At 48.1% G+C, this 19,888-nt stretch overlaps 4 protein-coding genes across 5 annotated transcripts; 2 read left to right on the top strand and 2 right to left on the bottom strand.

Annotated features, from left to right (window-relative positions):
- Positions 1-86: 86 nt before the first annotated feature.
- On the top strand, positions 87-6,459 carry LOC120895617 (girdin-like). Its single transcript, XM_040299119.1, has 4 exons — positions 87-526; positions 608-777; positions 5,292-6,121; positions 6,195-6,459. Exons 1-4 carry the CDS (start codon positions 216-218, stop codon positions 6,240-6,242), a joined length of 1,359 nt encoding a protein of 452 aa, XP_040155053.1. The 5' UTR covers positions 87-215; the 3' UTR covers positions 6,243-6,459.
- Positions 6,460-6,563: 104 nt separating this feature from the next.
- On the top strand, positions 6,564-9,284 carry LOC120895619 (astacin). Its single transcript, XM_040299120.1, has 2 exons — positions 6,564-7,879; positions 7,974-9,284. The coding sequence occupies exons 1-2, from the start codon at positions 7,216-7,218 to the stop codon at positions 8,243-8,245; spliced, it is 936 nt and encodes a 311-aa protein (XP_040155054.1). The 5' UTR covers positions 6,564-7,215; the 3' UTR covers positions 8,246-9,284.
- LOC120895615 (ATP-dependent RNA helicase DBP2-A-like) lies at positions 9,272-19,884 on the bottom strand. 2 transcript variants are annotated; one of them, XR_005738353.1, is made up of 6 exons: positions 19,697-19,884; positions 19,319-19,504; positions 15,316-16,416; positions 14,913-15,148; positions 12,191-14,180; positions 10,772-10,885 (listed from the first exon to the last, which is right to left on the bottom strand). XR_005738353.1 is itself a non-coding variant. In XM_040299117.1 (5 exons), the coding sequence occupies exons 1-5, from the start codon at positions 19,867-19,869 to the stop codon at positions 10,431-10,433; spliced, it is 2,151 nt and encodes a 716-aa protein (XP_040155051.1). In that variant the 5' UTR covers positions 19,870-19,884; the 3' UTR covers positions 9,272-10,430. The 2 variants fall into 2 exon arrangements, 1 of the variants encoding a protein (XP_040155051.1); XM_040299117.1 differs by lacking the exon at positions 12,191-14,180 and having other exon boundaries at positions 9,272-10,885.
- On the bottom strand, positions 16,574-19,433 carry LOC120895616 (dual specificity protein kinase CLK2-like). Its single transcript, XM_040299118.1, is given in 3 exon segments — positions 16,574-16,896; positions 16,899-18,389; positions 19,319-19,433. Coding segments are annotated over 2 exon segments (1,575 nt in total). The 5' UTR covers positions 18,367-18,389; positions 19,319-19,433; the 3' UTR covers positions 16,574-16,789.
- Positions 19,885-19,888: the final 4 nt, after the last annotated feature.

Raw genomic sequence — 19,888 nt, 5'->3', positions numbered from 1 at the left:
CTGTGGAAACCTTGAATATTGAGGTTTGTTGACAGCGCATACTACAAAACTTGTCCGACCTGGCGCTTTGAAGCGGATTTTTGTTCTCCAATTGTTGCATTAGTTCAAGTTAGAATCAGGAAGGTGTCGGAAGGTTATCAACGCAGTTTTGCAAAATCCACTCAAATTACCCATTGCTCAAGACATTCGTAGGAAAGTTAGCCAGTGTGTTGGAAATGTCGAACAAAAGCAACAGCAGCAGCCCGAGTGCATACACGGATGGTGGCGAATGTTCCTCCAGCGAGGACCCAGCAGCGAGTCAGCCAGGAGCCATCTGCCAGGAGATGATGCTGCAAATCCAGCAGATGATGCAGCAAGGTAAAACGGCGTCGTTGCTCCAAGTCGTGCAGCTAACGATACAGCACGTCGAGCAACGGAAAGAAATTTCCAAGCTGCAGCAATCGCTCAAGAAAGCTCTGGAGGAGAGAGTGCAAACCAAACGGGACCTTATCGTGCAGCACAACTTTAAAACCAACGTGAAAAATCTGTACGTAGTCTTGGTTGCCGGAATGGTAATACTAACCCCCAAATCGCTTAGCTTACATCTTTTACTTTCTATCCGTTTCAGCGAACGCCAGAAGCAGTCCGCTTCGTTGCGTTTGCGCGAGAAGCTGGATACTGTCAATGCCATCATTAAATCGAACGACGAGATGCGCGCCCAGCTGAAGGAAGATGATACGCTGGCTCGATCGGAAGTGGACGAAATTCTGAAGGTGCTATCTGATATCACTCCGAAAGGTATGTGCAAATAAGATGTAGGCTGCAGAATTGATCTGATGTCTACTCTTTCTTCATGATGGGCCCAATGGCGGACCAGTGTGCCGGCTTTGGCATCTAGTTATAGTGGTTTTCAGATATTCTCATAGTTGTAGTACACTTCCTGGTCTTTTTCTAACTGGAAATGAATTTTACTTGTTGGAAATTCTCCCTTGGGAATAGGAATTTCGTGATGGGAATAGGAATTTACAAAGAGCCTGTCCGAAATGGCCATAAGGTCCAATTGGTCCGATCTAGTGGTACAGTCGTCAACTCCGATTGACCGACAACGGTTGCTGTACCGAAGAAGAAGAAGAGTACAATTCCCTTAATATAAAGTTCCCTTCCTACTTCCCACCTGCATTCTAGCTTGGTTGGGCCTTACAGTGCTCAGGGTGGCCACTCAACCGGGAAAACCGGGAAAACCGGGAATTAGCCGGGAATTTTATTTTTTCGGGAAAAACCGGGAAAAACCGGGAAATTCTCCAAAAAACCGGGAAATTATCACAAACGTTGGCTATCACCGTTAACCATCGTACTAAGGCCCGTGTCTGTGCTCCATCGCATGCGATTTTATCGCACGTGCTGTCAAACGCTTTTTCGTATAATATTGCGATTATTTGGATGATTTTAATAATATAACGATTATGAAAAATAAAGTTGAGATTGTTCCTACAAAACACCACACATTTAGTTTGACAGATAAAATCGGATGCGGCGTCCGACGAAATCAAAATTTTTTGATTCTGTCGTACGACGAAATCGCACGTCCGACGTTATCTGTCAAATCCCATATAAAATTTTGACAGGCCTTCCGATAAAATCGCATCCGATGGAGCACAGACACGGGCCTAAGTGCGTTTTCAATTACAGTAGAGCGCCGTTTATCATTGCTTCTCGGGACTTGACCTCGACCGGATAAGCGAATAACACGGATAATGAGTCAAATGATTTATTTAATCACCAATTTCTGATTAGTTCTTTAAAAAAATCCTATTTTTTGATAAAAATAACCCAGTTTTTATTAACTTCATGTTTCTTCCATGATAATATTTGTAATTTGCCATGAATTATAGTGTTTTTTGTTATGATAATGTGCTCTTATAACCGCTTTTTTAAATATCCTCCTCATAACGCAATGTCACCTTTGTATTGAACTGTCATTTCTCAACAGCACGGATAAACGGAAAGCCGGATAAAAGGTACCCGGATAAACGGCGCTCCACTGTAATGGGATGTTTTGTATATTGTTCCCAACTTAGGCAGCGGTCAGAACCTAGCCGCATGCAATTTTGCCGCAAGCTTTTGTATGGGATTTGACGGCAATGACAGCACTTGCGAATCTGCCGCATGTGGCGATGCGGCAAAATCAAAATCATTTGATATTGCCGCATCGTTGCATGCGATTTTGTTTCAGATGTCAAATGTCTAAAATCATAAAATAATGATTATCTTTATAAAGAAACAACAAAATATCATAATAATACCTTGAAAAGATAGAAAATTGAGAAAACTCTTTTCTTGCCTCATGCGGCAAAATCGCATGCGGTGAGGTTCTAACCGTTACCTTACCACAGGCCAGCAACATCACACTAATGTGTAAGGACAACATTTTCCGTTTCTCACATATGGTACTCAATAGATGTACTATACTTCTCATTCGCACTGGTGCAATACTTACATTCACCGATATCAGTTCTTGCATATTTCGGGTATGGTGTGCCTATTTGATCTACCTTGCACTCGTCTTTTGTTATTCATCTCTCGTGAAGTTGCGGTCATGTCGAATTTAACGGTGGATTTAGTGGGCGATCCCAATTTTTGAACATAACTGATAATTTTTGTCCTTTTTAGCAATTTTAAGGTTACCCAATCACACATCGCCTGTACATTGGCATTTTTCATTTTGGTTTCGGGCCTGTAGCTTCATTCCGCCCGGGTGACTGGGTTCCCACACTGGCTGGCACTGATGATTGAGGTGGCGTCGCTTCTGCAGTTCGATCGTTACTACTTTGTTTTATTATCACATAAAGTACACTTCCCGTAAAACATATTCAAGAAAGTGTCCCAAAATTAAGAAAAACCCACTGAAATCTCCTGCATCTATTCGTGAGATGCATCATCAGCGTCGTGCGAGTAACAGCATAATGCATGGCTGCTGTTTAACCGAAAATCCGTTCTTTGCAGATTTGTATGCTTTCTCCAGTGGCTGGTTGGTCCATGACTTCCGGTTTACCTTTTTTAAGGTTGTGTGATGAATCAACAATTGATAGCAGATGAAAAATATCTATGCCACGGGGTCTTTACACGTTATTGTCATGATGCTAAACCACCAAAAGGCAATATTCGTAAAGCTTTTTTTTTATTGTTTCATCAGTATTTTGCTCATATAAAACTTGCGAAAATATACAGAAATTCATATTTAAATAGCTTAAGATCCATAGTAGCCAAATTTGATCCACAAACGAGTGCACGATTGAAATTTGGTTTGTACAAATTTGATAGAAATCATGCCAAAAATGGTTCTCAAATGTGTTGTCACACCTCCAGATTGGATATTATATTGTTGAATAATTCACTAATAACTTTTATCCAGTTTTAATGACAAGTGTCCACCTTTCCCGTAATGCCCGTGTTTACTTACCATCTTCTAGATAACGATTTTTGAAAACCTATGACATACTAATTTGGAATTGAAGTATCGATAAAACCGGCAGGCGAAGCATGGTGTACCGGGAAAACTCCAAAAAAATCCGGGAAAAACCGGGAAAAAACCGGGAATTTAAAATCCTGATTCGAGTGGCCACCCTGAGTGCTGCAAAATGTCACTGTCAATGTCATAAAAAATCTGGCTGAAACAAAATCCATGTCAGCGTCCCGTACTCAATTGTGATAACCAGAGGTGATACTCAAAACGGTTGGTGTGTCCAATACATGCTTCGTGACATTTTTGCGACCATCGCTTGGTCAGTCACTATGTCATGACTTTTTTTTACTGTGATCAGTTCTGCAAAATGTCACTGACATAGTCATAACAAATTCTGACTGAAAGAAAGTCATGTCAGCGTCACGAGCTCTACTGTGATGATCCGATACGAGCCTCAAACAGTTGGTGCGACCATCACATGCTTGGTGACATTGTGTGCAACCAACTCTTGGTCAGTCACTTGGTTGCGACATTTTCAGTCGGTGATCATCACAATGGTCATGGGAGATATACGGTGCTTGTGATTGATCCACCAACTGTTTGAGTTTCACCCCTGATCATCACAGTTATGTACTAGAGATGGGTTCTGCGGATCGCACCCACGGTTCCGCTCCGGTTCCGGCAAGTATGATTCCGATTCCAGAGAGAAGGAATCGCTAGTTCCACCGGAATCGTCCGGAATCATCGGAATCGTCCGGAATCGTCGGAATCGTCGGAATCGTCCGGAATCGTCTGAAATCGTGCGGAATCGTCGTAATCGTCCGGAATCGTCGGAACAGTCGGAATTGACCGGAATTGGCTGAAATCGCCCGGAATCGACCGGAATTGTCCGGAATCGTGCGGAATCGTAGTCAATCGATAGTAGCGAATAGTAGAGCCGATTCCGGTCGATTCCGACAGTTCCGACGATTCCAGACGATTCAAGTTCACGTTCCGGCCGCCGCGCATATGTCAATGCTGTCTGTCGTACATTTAAGCCAGGAATGTCGCGCACTGAGTTCCTCAATATAGTTCGATATGGACGCTAGCATCTTGTGTTACTGTTTGTATCTATTTGTATTAGGTTATGCACTGAATAAATGACATGAAATGAAATGGAATTCCGACGATTCCGGGCGATTCCCGTCGATTCCAGAGGATTCCGGACGATTCCAACGACTCCGCGCGATTCCGACGATTCCGATGATTCCAGACGATTCCGGACGATTCCGGGGGGTTCCGGCTTGTCGGATTGAACCTACCCTTCGGAACTGGGTCCGAAATTTGTTGGAATCGTCCGGACCCAGTTCCGCTTTTTTGTGCGTTTTGCCCAACTCTATTATGTACCTGAGCACTTTCATTGAGTATCAGCAATGAACATCAAGCTACCACGGATATGTTCATTGTCTTCGTTGGTAAACATTTCGTAATGCTCATGACTTTTGGCAGCACTGGGGCCATATTTTCAATATCCATGAAGAATACCTAAGAGCACTGAGTATTCCGGATCTGAGTAGTCCGGTGCCATTGGATGGCGTGCCTCGGCTTCGAATGTGTTTCGTCTTGCTTCGTTTATGGTATCTAAAGTGTTCTGCTCTTCGATTTTTGAAAGCCTTCATATACACATAGAACGATTGCAGATTAAAGACCATCATCTATGCGTTACGTTCAACCTCGGCCATTAATATTTGGAATCTTTTGTTGAAATGTTCTGCTACCATGCTATTAGCAAGATAAAAAGATAAAACACGTGTCAATTTTGTTTTAACGACGCCTAATATTTAATTGTAATGTCCAATTCCAATTCTAGTCGCCGTCCTGCAGAACGCAATCAAAAAGGGCGAAGCCATCGTGAAAGAAGCCAGCCAGCAGCTGAGCAATGCTGCGCTGGAAAAGGCCAAACTTCAGCAAGAATGTCGCAACAAGGATTACGAGATAAGATGCGCCGCATCCAGCATGGCCGAATCGGTGCAGCAGCAGAAGGCCGAGCTTGCGGACCTGGTGCACGCCATCCAGGAGAGTCTCGGTCAGCTGGATCACGAACAGCAGTGCTTGAGCGAGCAGGAAAAACGGTGCGACCAGTTGCAATCGGACCTGGCCGCAATGCAGCAAAACTACGAACGCCAAAAAGAAGCCTGGGAGACCGAGATGAAAAACAAAATGCAGCACTTGGAGAAACAAAACCAGCTGCTGGACAAACAGTTCAACGATATGAAGTCGAAGGATGCGGAGCACATTGCAAGCTTAACGCGCACACTAGAGGAGGCGATCCGCGAGGAGGAAGCAGCTAGAGAGCGCGTCGAGATTTTGACTGCCAAAAAAAGCGAGCTGGAGAGCACTTTGCAAAACGTAAACCGCAACAATGCGGAGCTGGAACGGGAGGTCGAAAGCTGCCAGCGCAAAAAGCAGCAAGAGCTGGAGCTTGTCCGCTTGAAGGAAACTGCCAAAGCGAACAAGGCGGCGGCGGCGGCGGCGAAGGAAGCTCCGGTTGCTAAGAAGCCGAATCTTTTGCTGAGCGGAAGGCCGAAGCTTTTGATGTTTTCCAAAACTGGTACCAAGGCGCAGGAGCAGCAGAATACGAAGCCGGCGGCGGCTGCTGCTGCTGCTGATCAAAACATTACAATTACCAGCGATAGCGATGTAAGTTTCGTTATCTTCTGTTACCTTCTGTACAAACTGTGTAATAATATGGTTGTTTGTTTCTTTTTTTCAGTTATCCTGTTCTTTCCAAAACTCGGTTTACTTTGATGGTAAATACTAGAACGAGTTTACCATCTTTAAATATTTGTTTTATTGTATTCTATTAACAGCGCATTAGAATTCAAACGTAATTCTACCGTTAGCATTAATACATACCTAGAACTATGTAGCGAATTAATTATGCGATTGCACACTACTGGCCGGAAGAGCACACCACCGATTATTGTAGGTGGTGTAATGGAATGAAGTAAAATAAATCAACATGAACTGAACTGAAACCTAAATGGACCCTACACAAGACCCTGCCTCAATGTATGTTGGGCGTCGTTTCCAGACTTGCAAACAAAAGCATACACCCAACCCCATTTGCGTAGAAAGTGCAATAGAAGCTATAAGAAATTGCTCGATGACAGTGCGCGCAAGCTGACCGCGCAAGCAGAAACACGAGCTCGCGGAGCCTAAGACCAGTTCCATAAATTACCGCGCCATCGTTCGGTTGTGGGGCTCGTTTGAGGGCAAGCTTTGAACGGAATAAAGCAACAAAAAAACCAAACGACGTACTAGCATCATCAACATCCCCTCTCATCAGATATCAATCCCCTTCCCTCCGTGCGTTCGGGTGTAGGGGTTCCAGCACCGGTCACTACCGATCGCAAAACCCATTCTGTCTCTCTCTCTCGCCGGCGGCCAGCGCAAAACAAGTTTCACTTTCACTGCGCGAACAACGACGAGCGCGCGCGTTCGTGTGCCTCCCGGAATGTCAATTTGCTGTGTGTGTGTGTGTGTGTTGGTGGCTGGAGAAATTTCTTGTCCCCAGTGCGAGCAAGATCAGGGCCAGTCGGTGATTGACTCCAGGCATCTGTGGACTTACCACCGTTGAAAACAGTTTCCCTTTCTTTTTGGGATTGCGGATTGCCCCAGTGTCACAAACGGACGGTGGCGCCTCAAATCCCGGTGCTGCATTATAGGAAAACGGGTGTGTGTGTGTGTAGAACCACTTCTATTGCGCCGCGCCTGTAACGTTACGCTTTGAAATGTCCCGCAACTGGTGCTGGTGGTGTACCGTCGTGTGTGCCGTGGCGGTCGTCGGCACCGGTGTTCGCTGGGCCAGTGTGAGCGGGGCCGTCATTTTGCCCAAAATCCCGGACGTGCTAAACCCGCCCGTACCGGACGGGATCGATCTGGTGCAGCAGTCCGCCTTTCTCGAGAGCACCGAGCAGGATCCGGAAGTGACGCCCGGCCTGTTCCAGGGCGATATGGCGATGGACAACCGCATGTACCGGTACTGGCGCGTGGGCCTGAACTGGGACGTGTTTCCGGAGCGGGTGTGGCCGAACGGGACGGTACCGTACGCGATCAGCCCACTGTACGACGTGGACGATCAGGTCACGATCCTGCAGGCGATCCGTACGCTCAACTTCATGACGTGCGTCAACTTCGTGCCGTGGAACGGGAAGGACAAGGACTTTCTGCTGATCTGGCCGATCAAGTATCCGAAGGGGTGCTGGAGCTACGTCGGCAAGATTGGCGGTACGCAGATCGTGTCCCTGCAGCCGCCGGACGATCGCAGCCCGAACTGTCTCGGCAACGAGGGGCGCGCCATACACGAGCTGATGCACGCGCTCGGCATATTCCACGAGCAGTCACGTGCCGACCGGGATCGGTTTGTCAAGATTATCTGGGACAACATCATACCAGGTAAGGGGGAGGGGTTCAGCAGAAAAGCAAGAAGAGACGATCAAATTTAATGCAATTTCACTGAATAATAATATAATTTCCATTTGCTTTGCAGCGTTTAAATCGAACTTCGAAAAGCAGTCGCTCAAAAACACCACCTACAGCTTCGAGTACGACTACAACAGCATCATGCACTACGGCAAGAACTACTTCAGCATCGGCAAGGGCAAAACGACGATCGAAACGAAGATGCCCGGCATTAAGCTCGGCCAGCGGCAGGCACTCAGCAAGACGGACTGTCTGAAGATCAACGATCTCTACAAGTGTTTGGATAATCCTAAAATTAGCAAAAAATACTACAATCTCTGCAAAACGCTCGGCATTTAATGCCCCTGTTGTGTGGTGGTATATTTATCAAAGCGAACGGAACGGGAATGGGAAAACGAAAGGACCACGGTGGTGTGAGTGATATGTTTCGTTTCCGGCTTTCTTCCGAACCCATTAGAAAGTTTATTTATTATTTCTCAATATTTATATCTGCGGTGGGGCTCTCGCGATGGATGGTCGTCACCCACCGAACCCATAAGCCTTACCCATTTTGAGTAGAACATAAAATAAAGCTTACACAGCCCGAAAATAGAGAACACACATCTCGGTTTGTTTAATGTTTTAAAATTAAAATATCTTTATTTTTTTGTATCTTTCTTTTGTCGATTGGACATGGTTTTGTTGTTCCCGGGGTGGCGGGGTATCCCTCCGGCTCTCTATCTCTCTCTCTCTCTAAGTAGTAGATCAAATGATGCGGGTTCATACAAATCAAAAAGAAATGTTCGCGTTTCCCTCACTTTTCTTCTCGCTGCTGCTGCTCCTGGAGGTGGTGGACACAATGGTAAAAGAAAAGTTTACCAACATGGTGGTAAAAACCCTCCCTTCTCCATTTTAGGCTACACTTGGGGCGGCCGTCGGAGGAGGGGGAGCTATTACTTTGGAGAGAATCAACGCTCATAATCCTCCCTTTGTTCCTTCAGCCCTTCCCTAATACAACCTCCTTCTTTCCTACCAAAGCCAACGCGAAACGAGAGTTCCAGGGTAAACGTGGACTTTGCAAAAGCAGCCGTGCGCGCGTTCAGATGTTCTTGATGGAGCTGGTATAATCTTACCGCAACACTCCGATGACGTGTCCCACCCCGCGCCGGCGGATAGTGCGCTTTTTAAAGACGACGTTGTGTTCTTGCCCCCGCGTAAGGGACAAAAAGCCACACTCACTTAATTTAAAAAAGCCAATGGATGGGGACGCTTTCGGTGGGACACATCCACGGTCGGTTGCAAGCGCGCGCGGCATCATCATCATTGCGCGGAATTTGTAAGTGCTGCGCGCGTGTTGTAATGATTTTCTGTTGTTATACAGGTGTGTGTGGTGTAGTGGGCAAAACGCACACACGCTTTAGTCATTTATCACAGAGTAATATAAGAAAAAAAAAAGAAGTACAAAACAAAAACCTCCGCATATGCTTCTGTTGGCTAGTAGCGCTTCTGCTAATCTCTCTCTCTCTCTTTCTTACTTCCCGCTTTAGAAAATGTTTGATAATATTAAGAAATACATGCACACACACATACATTACGACTTTATACTGAGCTGCATTATGATGGTCTACTTTACCTTTGCTTGCCTGAGAGAAAGTAATAATAGTTTCTTTTGTTGTTTTTTTTCTTCTAAATATAGTGTGCTCTTTCTTATTCTTGCTGTGTTTTCTTTTGTTTGTCGTTTAATTACGCACACACACACCTGAATTTGTTGGTGGTGATTAGTACACACAATACACCGAGACCGATGGAGAGATATTGGAAATTCGATTCATTCTACGCGACGCGTGTGTGCTGTGGACAGAAGAAGTGTACCCCCTTCTCTCTTTCTATCGCACATACTACACACACGCACACACTACTAACTGCATATACTGTGTATCGAAAGTAATGCTCGTGAGGGGGGTAAAGGTAATATAGGAGTTGTTGGTTGGGTGATGGTGTCCTAGCTTTTACATAATTCTGTGACCACTATCATCATCACCCGATTTACTAAAGTCAAATGAAATGTGTAAGTGTGGGTGTTGTGGGTGGGTATTTGGGCGCTCGCCTGAAAAACGCCAATTCATTAATGCTGTGTAATATGTGGATTTAAAAGAAAGTAACCCTATCGGATAATAACAGGCGGCGCGCGGGAGTGGGATTTTCAAAACGAAAATAAGCGCGTTATTATATCAATAATCATAAAAATAACTAAAGAGAACTGGAACACGAAGAAACAAACGAGCGGTGGCGGGGGGAGGGGGTGGTGTGTTATAGGGCGCAACATAAAAAGGTGGTCCTAAACTGAACTTAAGTTTCTATTCGTAAGGAATTAATTGCAAATGAATGCATTTACAGATCCACGCGCGCACGTTTCTTTTCTTGTACGTTAAAAACAAAATCCAACGAAGTGTGTGTGTACGTGTGTGTGTTGGTGAGTGTGAGAGAGTGTCCCACACATCCACACACCCACACACCACTCGCGTCGTGTCTCCGCACACTTCACTTAATCGTCGAACCGGGTGTGTTTGGTGGATCGCGAATCGTAACTACTGCTGGCGCCACCATAGCCGCCGCCGCCGCCATTCGAGTAGCTGCTGCTACTGCTTTCGTACGGTCGCTTCGCGCCACCATAACCGCCGCCGTAGCCGCCGCCGCCACCACCGCCATATCCGCCACCGTAACCACCGCCGTAGCCGCCGCGGAAGGTTCCGTAGCGCCGGGTGCTACCGCCGCTGCCGCTGGCCGTCTGGCTCCAGCGCAACAGCTCGGACGGTATATCCTGCTTGGCTTCCTGCAGGATGTTGACCAGCTCACGCGCCTGCTTGCGCTCGGCCATCGTGAAGAAGGTGTACGCCACGCCGGTTGCGTTCGAGCGCCCGGTACGTCCGATACGGTGCACGTAATCTTCCGTCTGCTGCGGATAGTCATAGTTGATGACCACCTTGATACCGTCCACGTCTGCAGGGATGCAGTGACGCACGAGAGAGAGGGAAAGAAGCGTACAGAAATAAGGAGAAAGAAATACAGCGTTAGATTCCTGCTGGTCTTGCGAGGTTTGTGTTTGTTTTGGTAGTTTTTACTTGTTTATGTTTTTTTCTTTAAAAAAATTGAAGTAAATATATGCAAGCGACCTACTCAAAATTTCACTATTTCCTACTCGTGAATGATGTGTGTTTGATGGATTTTGGCGATGAAAAGGAAAGCCAATCAATGAAAAAGCAAATAAAAAAGGATTAAACTGATCCCACCGTTTGATGGATGTGTGTGTAGGGGGGGAAAGGAGAGCTTTAATACAGTTTTCCAGGAGTTCTGATGGCTGTGGGATACTTTAAACTCTTTCTTACTTGAAATGAACTTTTTGCAATGGGAATTGGACTCTCTAGCACTCTTGTTGGACAAATCCAATAGGAATTTCCAACGAGCCTGTCCAAAAAGGGTGCCATAGAGTTCAATTTCCACCGTATGAAGTTCACTTCCAATGGGAAAGAGTCTAGGAAGTGTCCCACAACTACGAGAACCCCAAAAAACCCCTGTAATGCTTGTTTTGTAAGGAACATTTTAAAACGTATTTCTATACGACTTGACAGTTGCTTCCACAAAATGTGAGTGTATCTTCCGCGAACAAAATATACGCTGCAACGACACTGCGAGAGACGTTCGTTGAGTTTTGTTTGTGCCGAAGATGGTGGATAATTTTCGAGTGAAATTTAATAGCACTGGCAGAACACGGAATTTGTTGACATTCGTGCCAGCGACTCTATACTCGGTAGAAAGGATGAAGAATTAAAATGTTCATTAGCATTGCTCAACGGGGGGTTTGGTGGGGAGTTTCAACAAAAGGATGGGAAAGTAAAAAAAAAAAACAAAGAAAAGCGATGATATGTGAAATACAATCGAACAAGCTTACGGATTAAAATGAGTAGCGAATCTATTGAAGGGGGAAAAGGATTATAGAAAAATGCGTTGCATTCAAATGAACTTTACCCTGCTAATACAAAACATTGCACACAAAAGCTACCCTTTTGTCTCTTTTACATGACTTGGCGTTTGGCAACACGATTAGATCTTCTAACATAACTGACCAGATAGTGTACTTAATCAACCATGTTAGAGAAGTGAACAGAGTTTCCCAGACGTTCTAACCTTTCCCTGATCATTTTCTAATATGCGTATGATGTGTATGTAGTGTGATTAGTCGATAAACTCTAATAATATAATAGTAAAAGAACTTCAACATAAGTATGAACAGCACAAAATACAAACCGTCACTAATTATATGTTCATCAGAGCCTTTCCAGTGGAGTAAACACAGCGTTACTCCTTTTTGTTCTCACACATACGTTAGTGCTCTTTCCACAATCCCCTCTCACTCGCTCACAATCGAGCGCGCGCAACGGTAAAACGAACGTATCTTTCCGCGCGTTCTGAAGATGCACAACGCGCACACCCCCTCTACTACCATCATCATCGTCGTCCCCGTTTAGTAAGGGGCGAAAACGGGACCCACGTATCCCATCCGAAACTCGCGGGGACGCGTTTGAGGAACGCTCAAGTTTGGTACCACGCAGCGACGACGAGTGTGTGTCGATCTCGCGTCGAGTGCGCGGTTGGTGGCAAAGGAGAAGATGATTGTCGTGTGTCTTTCTTGAATACCGCCACTACTACTACTACTACTACTATTACAGCTGCGATTCATGGTACTGCGCGCGTTCAACAACCAGATTGCAGAGCATAGCCGCCGCCTTCCGTCCCCCGAGTTTGTGCCTTGTGCTACACGTCCAAAACGGTCGATGCTGTTCGGACCACCACCACCGCCACAGAGGGGATTGATATGGACGTCGGCGTAGCGGCGCTTGCGGCGATGTGCTATCTGTGCTGCTGCTGCTGATGCTGCCCCCGGTCAACAACACGGTTTTCTCATTTTGCTGTCTTCGTGCTTGCGCGCTGACTGAGCAATGGGATGGTTGTGTGTTTTATCCTGGACCGAGCCGTGCTCCGAGCGCGCTTCTGGTTGTCTTGTGCGTTATTTGTGAAGTGAGTGTCTGTGTGTTTCCATCAGAAAGTTGAGGATTGATCAAACCACCATATCACGCAGTATCCCGAGACCGCATATTCTTCCGTACGCAATTCCGGAACACACGCGCATCACATTTAACAAAGCCGAGTGTCCGCGTATTGGAGCTGTCGACGCGCTTTCAGGGTTTGTGCGGTGTCAGTTGATTCTTTTTGGTTTACGAGATATTATTACTTTTATTATCTGCTCTTCGAGAATGGTTCAGTTGAATTTGTGCAAAGGTAAGGTCCCTTATTTTTGATAGGATCATATCGTTATGTTATTACTTTTCTCGAAAATGGATCGCCTCTTCGTATCGATCGATCGATAATAAAGATTTACTCATTTTAGGCACAATTATCATAGTATGACCTAGTACTTGCTGTCGTTAATATCGGATCCCGATGGCTCGAGGGAAGGGATATTTCACAACCGTCGATCGCATATTCGACCTCCTTTTTCTCAAGGGTCTATATGATGTCGAATATTGAGGCAGATTCGTTTTGTGCACCGCATTTTCTCCTGTGACTTTAATCCTGATGATGATACGAGTGTGTGTGTGTGCGTACGAAAGCACTGATAGTAGTAGTAGTCATGTGTTTTAACGCAGTATATACTCAATGTGGTGGTACGTTCGTCGGGCGAACTGCTGCAGTGAGCTAGTCTCTCGTTTTAGCGCGTGCCACCCCAAATCCCATCACGGAGAGGGAATGGGCCACTCAATTGCGCAATTGGAAGGTAGCACACTACAGCACAACACCACCACGTGTGAAGAGGCCGTTTCAAATCGGTAACACCTTTGCCCCTGGCGAGGATATTGGTATCGTGACCATGTTGCATCTCTGTCTCTCTCACTCCCTTTTTTTCATATTTTAGGGCCATTTTTTGTGTGAAAGGTTTTGGCACCGTGTAGTAACATACACTTTTCCCGTCCAGTACATTTTTTTTCATGAATGCGCACCCACCACCACCACCAGCGTAAACGAGCGCGTGCGCGCGCACACGACGCCAATACCAATTGGGTTTGGGAGAGGCGATCGAGACGCGCGATTTTATGTTTGCGCCGAGTGTAGTCGGAGGAAGTGTTTGATGTTGGTGCACACGTGTGTGTTCATTGTACGGGCGAAACATATGTAAAACAGCGGGCTGAGATGTACTTTTGCTCACTATCCCCACCACAGCAGCAAGATGGTTCGGCCTCTGTAAAAGAAAGTACGACACGAGATCGGGAAGAAGAAGAAGAAAGCGGAAAAGTTGAGTAAAGGGAGCTTTGTTTTGCTGTTCGCCGAGACGCATTTTGGTGTAGGGGGGACACACAGGGAAATAAAAAGGGAGAGCTTAAGAGACACACGCGCGCGCACAACAACTCTCATCATTTGCCCGTAAGAAAGGCGATTTACACAAGGGAAGATGGTAGCTTTTGATGATCTCTTCGCTCGATGATAAGGAAACATTAAAGGTACATATTTTGCCGCTACACGTTAAGGATGAAAACTAGAACCGACAAAGAACACGTGTTCTCGCGCTACAATGCTTTTTTCTATACTCAACTAGCGTTTTTTTTTCGTACGTGGAAATGGGGAAAGATTGAAAGAACAAAACATCTGCTGTGTGTGCGCAAGCACGCTTATCGTTGCAAAGCATGCCCGTGCGCAAGCACACCGTGAGGAAAGGCTCACACTACAAACATTGCTTGGTGTGTGTTAATAATGATTGGTTGACATCATCATCATTGATTTCATCAGCCACAAAAGCTCATTCGCTGTTGCCATGCATACGAATAACCTTCCACACGCTGGTTCGCGTTCATACTGTTTTCCCATTCATACTCATTCGCAAGTGACGTCGTTTATATACGGGTGCCGTTCATTTTAGATACAGTTGATGGTATACAATTTGTAGGCAAGAGAAAAACGTAACCAAAACACTTACCCAAACCACGGGCGGCCACATCTGTTGCTACCAGGATGCAGGAGCTGGAATTGCGGAAGCGGCCCAGGGCGCGTTCGCGCTCCTGTTGCGATTTGTCGCCGTGCATCGATACCGAATCATAACCGTAGCGCTTGATTTGCATACTTATCCGATCGCACTGGCGTTTGGTGGTGGTGAAGATAAGAATTTTGCCCGGATTGCCTTCATGGTACAGTTCCTCCAGCAGTTTGCCCAGCCTACGCCACGAAGGATGTAAAGGGGTACACGATGAACAGAGAGAGGAAGGGGGAGGAGAAAACAAATAAAAATACGTTAGCATTGGACCCACTGTGAAACAACATTGTGCCCGGTGATAATTCGAGACGAGACGGGCCATTAGCACCAGCTGGCTGAGTACACTTACTCTGGGTTTTTGTCCTTCTCGGCAATAACGCGCACGTGCTGCGTAATGTTGTGATTCGCCGACAGCTCCAGCGAACCGACGTTGATCTGCACGTAGTCGCCGAGGAAGTCACGCGCCAGACGCTGCACCTCCTTGGGCCAGGTGGCGGACCACATAAGAATCTGACGATCCGGCCGGACGTGATCGAGGATCTTGCGGATCTGCGGCTCGAAGCCCATGTCCAGCATGCGATCGGCCTCGTCCAGCACCAGGTACGTTACCCGCTGCAGGGTCGTGGTGCCGGACTCGAGGAAATCGATCAGCCGACCGGGCGTGGCGATCACGATCTCGACGCCGCGGCGCAGGTCCGACGCCTGCGGTCCCTTGCTCGAGCCACCGAACAGGCAGGTGTTGCGAATGTACGACGACGAGCCGAACTCGGTCGCGACCTGCTGGATCTGCTGCGCCAGCTCGCGGGTCGGGGCCAGCACGAGCACCAGCGGTCCGCGCACGGACGGGTCCGGCTTCTGGTGATTGATGTGCACGATCGCGGGCAGCATGTAGGCGAGCGTTTTGCCCGAACCGGTCTTGGCGACGCCGACCATGTTCAGGCCGCTGAGCGCGATCGGCCAGCCCTGCGCCTGGATCGGCGTCGGGCTCTTGTACCCCTGCCGGTCGATCTCCCGCTTGACGTAGTCGGGTATTTCGATCTCGTCGAACTCGGTGATCGGTTTCGGGCACTTGCCGATCAGCGTGATATCGTGCTTGGCCAGGTAGCGATCCACCTCCTTCTGCGAGCGATTGCGCACGATCGAGTTCTCGTGGTAGAAATCTTTCTTGAACGGGGCCAGCGTCATCTTGCTCCAATCGATCTTGGTCATCCCGCCGGCATCCGCCCACTTATTGCGGTACCCGCCGCCGCCGCCTCCTGCACCGCCACCACCGAAGCGACTACCGCCGCCTCCATAGCCGCCGGCGCCGCCACCACCACCACCTCCACCGTAACCACCACCACCGGGGCGCGAACCGGTCGTTCCAGTTCCGCGCTTGAACTCGGTCCCGGTGCGCTTCACACCGTGGTACGGTTCCTTCTTGTAGTCTTCTCGCTCGAATCTCGGAGCCCTTGAAGGATAAAACGATATAAAAAGATACAAATCATGTGATATTTTCCTCTTGCAAAATCTCGCTCGGTTACTGTTACTTTCAACTGATGGTTCAGTTCAGTTTCTCTCTCTCTCTCTATCTCTCAATATCTCTCTCAATATCTCACTCTCTTCGGTTTCGATTAAAGATCGTATGTGTGTTTTTTTTAATTAATAGCTTTTATGGGTTGGTGGTTGCAAGCTAGGAGAGTCGATTTACACCTAATGGTCATGATAGTTAGGTCAGTGTACATGCGTGTGCGAATCAGAATTTCTAATATTATCATATCTTCCACCGCTAGCAACAGCAGCAGCAGCAGCAGCGGCGGCAACAGTAGCAGCGCATGCTCATTTCATCGCGACAGACTGTGCGAGAACTCGCGCGAACTGCTCGGCGGCACAGAAGAAGAAGAGGACATACTTTTATCGCTGCCATATCGATGCAGTCGCTGGTGCGGGGTAGCTTCGCGAAGAACGGATGGTCGAGCGCCTCCAGCAGCGTGATGCGATCCTTCGGATCGTACTCGAGCATCTTCGCGATCAGATCAAACATCTGCATGTGCTCTGGCGCATCGGACATGGCGCTGCGCATCAGCGGCTTGCAGTTCTGCAGCACGTACCGCGCCTCGGACGTTTTCTCGTCCCAGTCGAGCTTGCCGTGCGGGAAGTATCGGGTCGGCGTTTTCTTCGCCATGTGGTACGGTATCGGGCCGAGTATGCGCTCCATCATGGCGAGGTGTTCCCGGTTGTCGTGCGTTTGGAACAGCGTTATGCCCAGGTACAGTTCGTAGATGATGCAACCGATCGACCACACGTCGCACGGCTGCGCCCAGCCCAGCTCGAGTATCACCTCCGGCGCCCGGTAGTGCCGCGTCGAGACGATCGTGCTGTGGTACTCGTGATCGAAGATGGCGTTGCCGAAATCGATCAACCGAATGTCGCTACAGTTGACGTGGCGCAGCTCGCGGTTCTTCCGCGTCGTCCTGCTGACGACCGTGTTGTACTCGGAGTTTACGAACAGTATGTTCTCCGGCTTCAGGTCCGTGTGCGTGAGCTTGATGCTGTGCAGAAAGTTGACCGCAAAGCACAGCTGGTAGGACATGTGCCGGACCTGCTCCATCGGGAATGGCTGGTACTTATTGTCTTTCATGAAGTCGTACACGCTCTGGCCGAGCATCTCGAACGCGATGCAGATGTGCCCGTGGTAGTCGAACCAGTCCAGCATCAGGATGCACAGGTGCCGGCCGGCCGGATCTTTGGCAATGATCTCCTCCAGCACATTGATCTCCAGCTTGGCCGTCTTGCGATACTTGTCCACATTGCGTATGATCTTCAGCGCGATCGTGTGCTCCTTCTCCACGTCCTTCGCCTTCACGACGCGCCCGAACGTACCTTCACCTAGGGTAGATAACAGTTTGTATCTATTATGTACTACATCACCAGGTTGGTATATCAAATGCCCGTGGGAGTCGTTCTTGATGGGGCTGTGCCGTTTCGTCACTTCCGGCCGGTGCTCTCGCTGCTCGCGCTCCCGATCGCGCTCTCGCTCTCGCTCCCTTTCCCGGTCGCGTTCCCGCTCGCGCTCTCGTTCCCGCTCTCGATCGCGTTCCCGCTCGCGCTCTCGCTCCCGCTCGCGGTCTTTCCGGGACGTCCGATGTGGCTGTGGCTGCTGCTGTTCGTGGCGCCGCGACGGTTTCTCTTCCCGATATCTGTTCTTCCTGTGGCCGCCACCGGTGGACCCGACACTGCGCTGGTGGTGAGACTCTTCCGAGCGCTTCCGTTTTCTACGGGACGAGCTTGTGTTTGATATCCGCGCACTCTTATAGCAGTCCCCGGATTCTGTATGCTTCATACGCTTCTCCTCGTACCGGCCGCCGACAGACGCCCTGGACCCGGACCTCGAATGAAGCCTGCGTTTTGAGCGTGGCATCGCTGTCTGTGTGTTGGTTGATGCTGATATGTGGACAGATTTACGAGAACAAGCACCAAAAAACGTATCATAACCGACTCTGGACGGTTGATGGGAAAATAGGTTTTGTTTTTTTTAACTTCAAAGGTTTTTGAGTGATTTTACTTCGGGCCGCTCGAAAATGGGCGCACTCTTGGCTAACTACTTTCTCTATTTCACCACGCTCTTGTGTGTGCGCCCTTCCCGTGCCACAGTATGAATTCTACAAGCCAACACACAACCAACCAACGCCGTTCAAGGCGCAATGGCGCTTATAGGCGTTCGCACGCATGCACTCTCACACACACCACACTATTCATGTACAATTTTTACCCCCAGTCGAATTTTCTTCCCTTCATCTCACGCTAAATTCAAACACACGCACACACGCAAAACCCGTACTACACCACAGCCATCGCTTCGCACATACGCACACCAGCAAAACACATGCGAGCGCGTAATGTGTGCGAGCGAGCGAAAAACGTTCCATCAGGCAACACTGCCCCGTAACCCTCGCTCAATCTCTCTCTCTTTCACTCTCACGTGCTTTCCATGCCACCCGAGAGCACGGCTCGAATGACGCCTCGTGGAAGTAATCCCGTCATCGACAAAGCAGATATGTGTGTGACTAACGGCAGCCATCTTGATTCTTGCAACATGGCGAACCAAGGCCAAATAAAATCAACCTACGAATGCTGCTTTTTTTCCAACACCGCACGGCAACTTTCGGCCGCTCAAAAATACGCTGCGGATCGTTTCACTTGCCACAAGCATGAATGACCCAGCTAACTCTTAAAAAGGTGCAATTTTCAACCCCCTTTTTTACAACCACGCCATAACCACGTGCAAACCGCACCACATCTGGGGTGGCAGCAGCAGCACCTGGGGCTCTGGCTACACCGCTTGCTTGCTTTACACGAGGGAATTTACTTACATGTCTAAATCGTCCTCGAAACCTTCCTTGCTGATGGGAGTCGAATAAAATCGACTGGTACTGGCTAACACTGCCGAAGGAAGAAGAGTCCGAGAACGGTCGCAGTAGGACTGACGTCGGGTTGTAGGTACTGCGATGACTTCCGGGATTCGCAAGCGACTACCGAAACTGGCCGCTGATGATGTACTGCAAAATGAGCGAACAACAGTCATTAGCGACCGGCGACACACCTGACCCCACATGGCTGCGAGGTATTGTGCTGATGGTATTGGCCCGCTGACGGTTTTTCACTACACTGCTCAGCCCCCTGCAGCTTTCCCCACTGGCCAGCACAAGAAACACCACTCACGACAGAAGCGCACCGCCCCAGATGCTTACCTAATCACGGTCAATCTTCGAAAGAAAGCCACGCTGCCACACTTCAGAAAGAAACCTTCCTGTTTGCATGGGGCGAAATGTAGGGTACGTCTACACCACGGCAGAGCAGTTTGACAGTGGGTACACGGAAGCAGGCGAATGTTTGACAACCCGGCAGGCAATTGACGTTTCATACTAGGGCGAGGGGTGTTG

The sequence above is a fragment of the Anopheles arabiensis genome, chromosome 2 (assembly GCF_016920715.1).
Source record: "Anopheles arabiensis isolate DONGOLA chromosome 2, AaraD3, whole genome shotgun sequence".
Taxonomy (NCBI): Eukaryota; Metazoa; Arthropoda; class Insecta; order Diptera; family Culicidae; genus Anopheles; species Anopheles arabiensis.
This window is presented reverse-complemented; position numbering and strand designations above follow the sequence as displayed.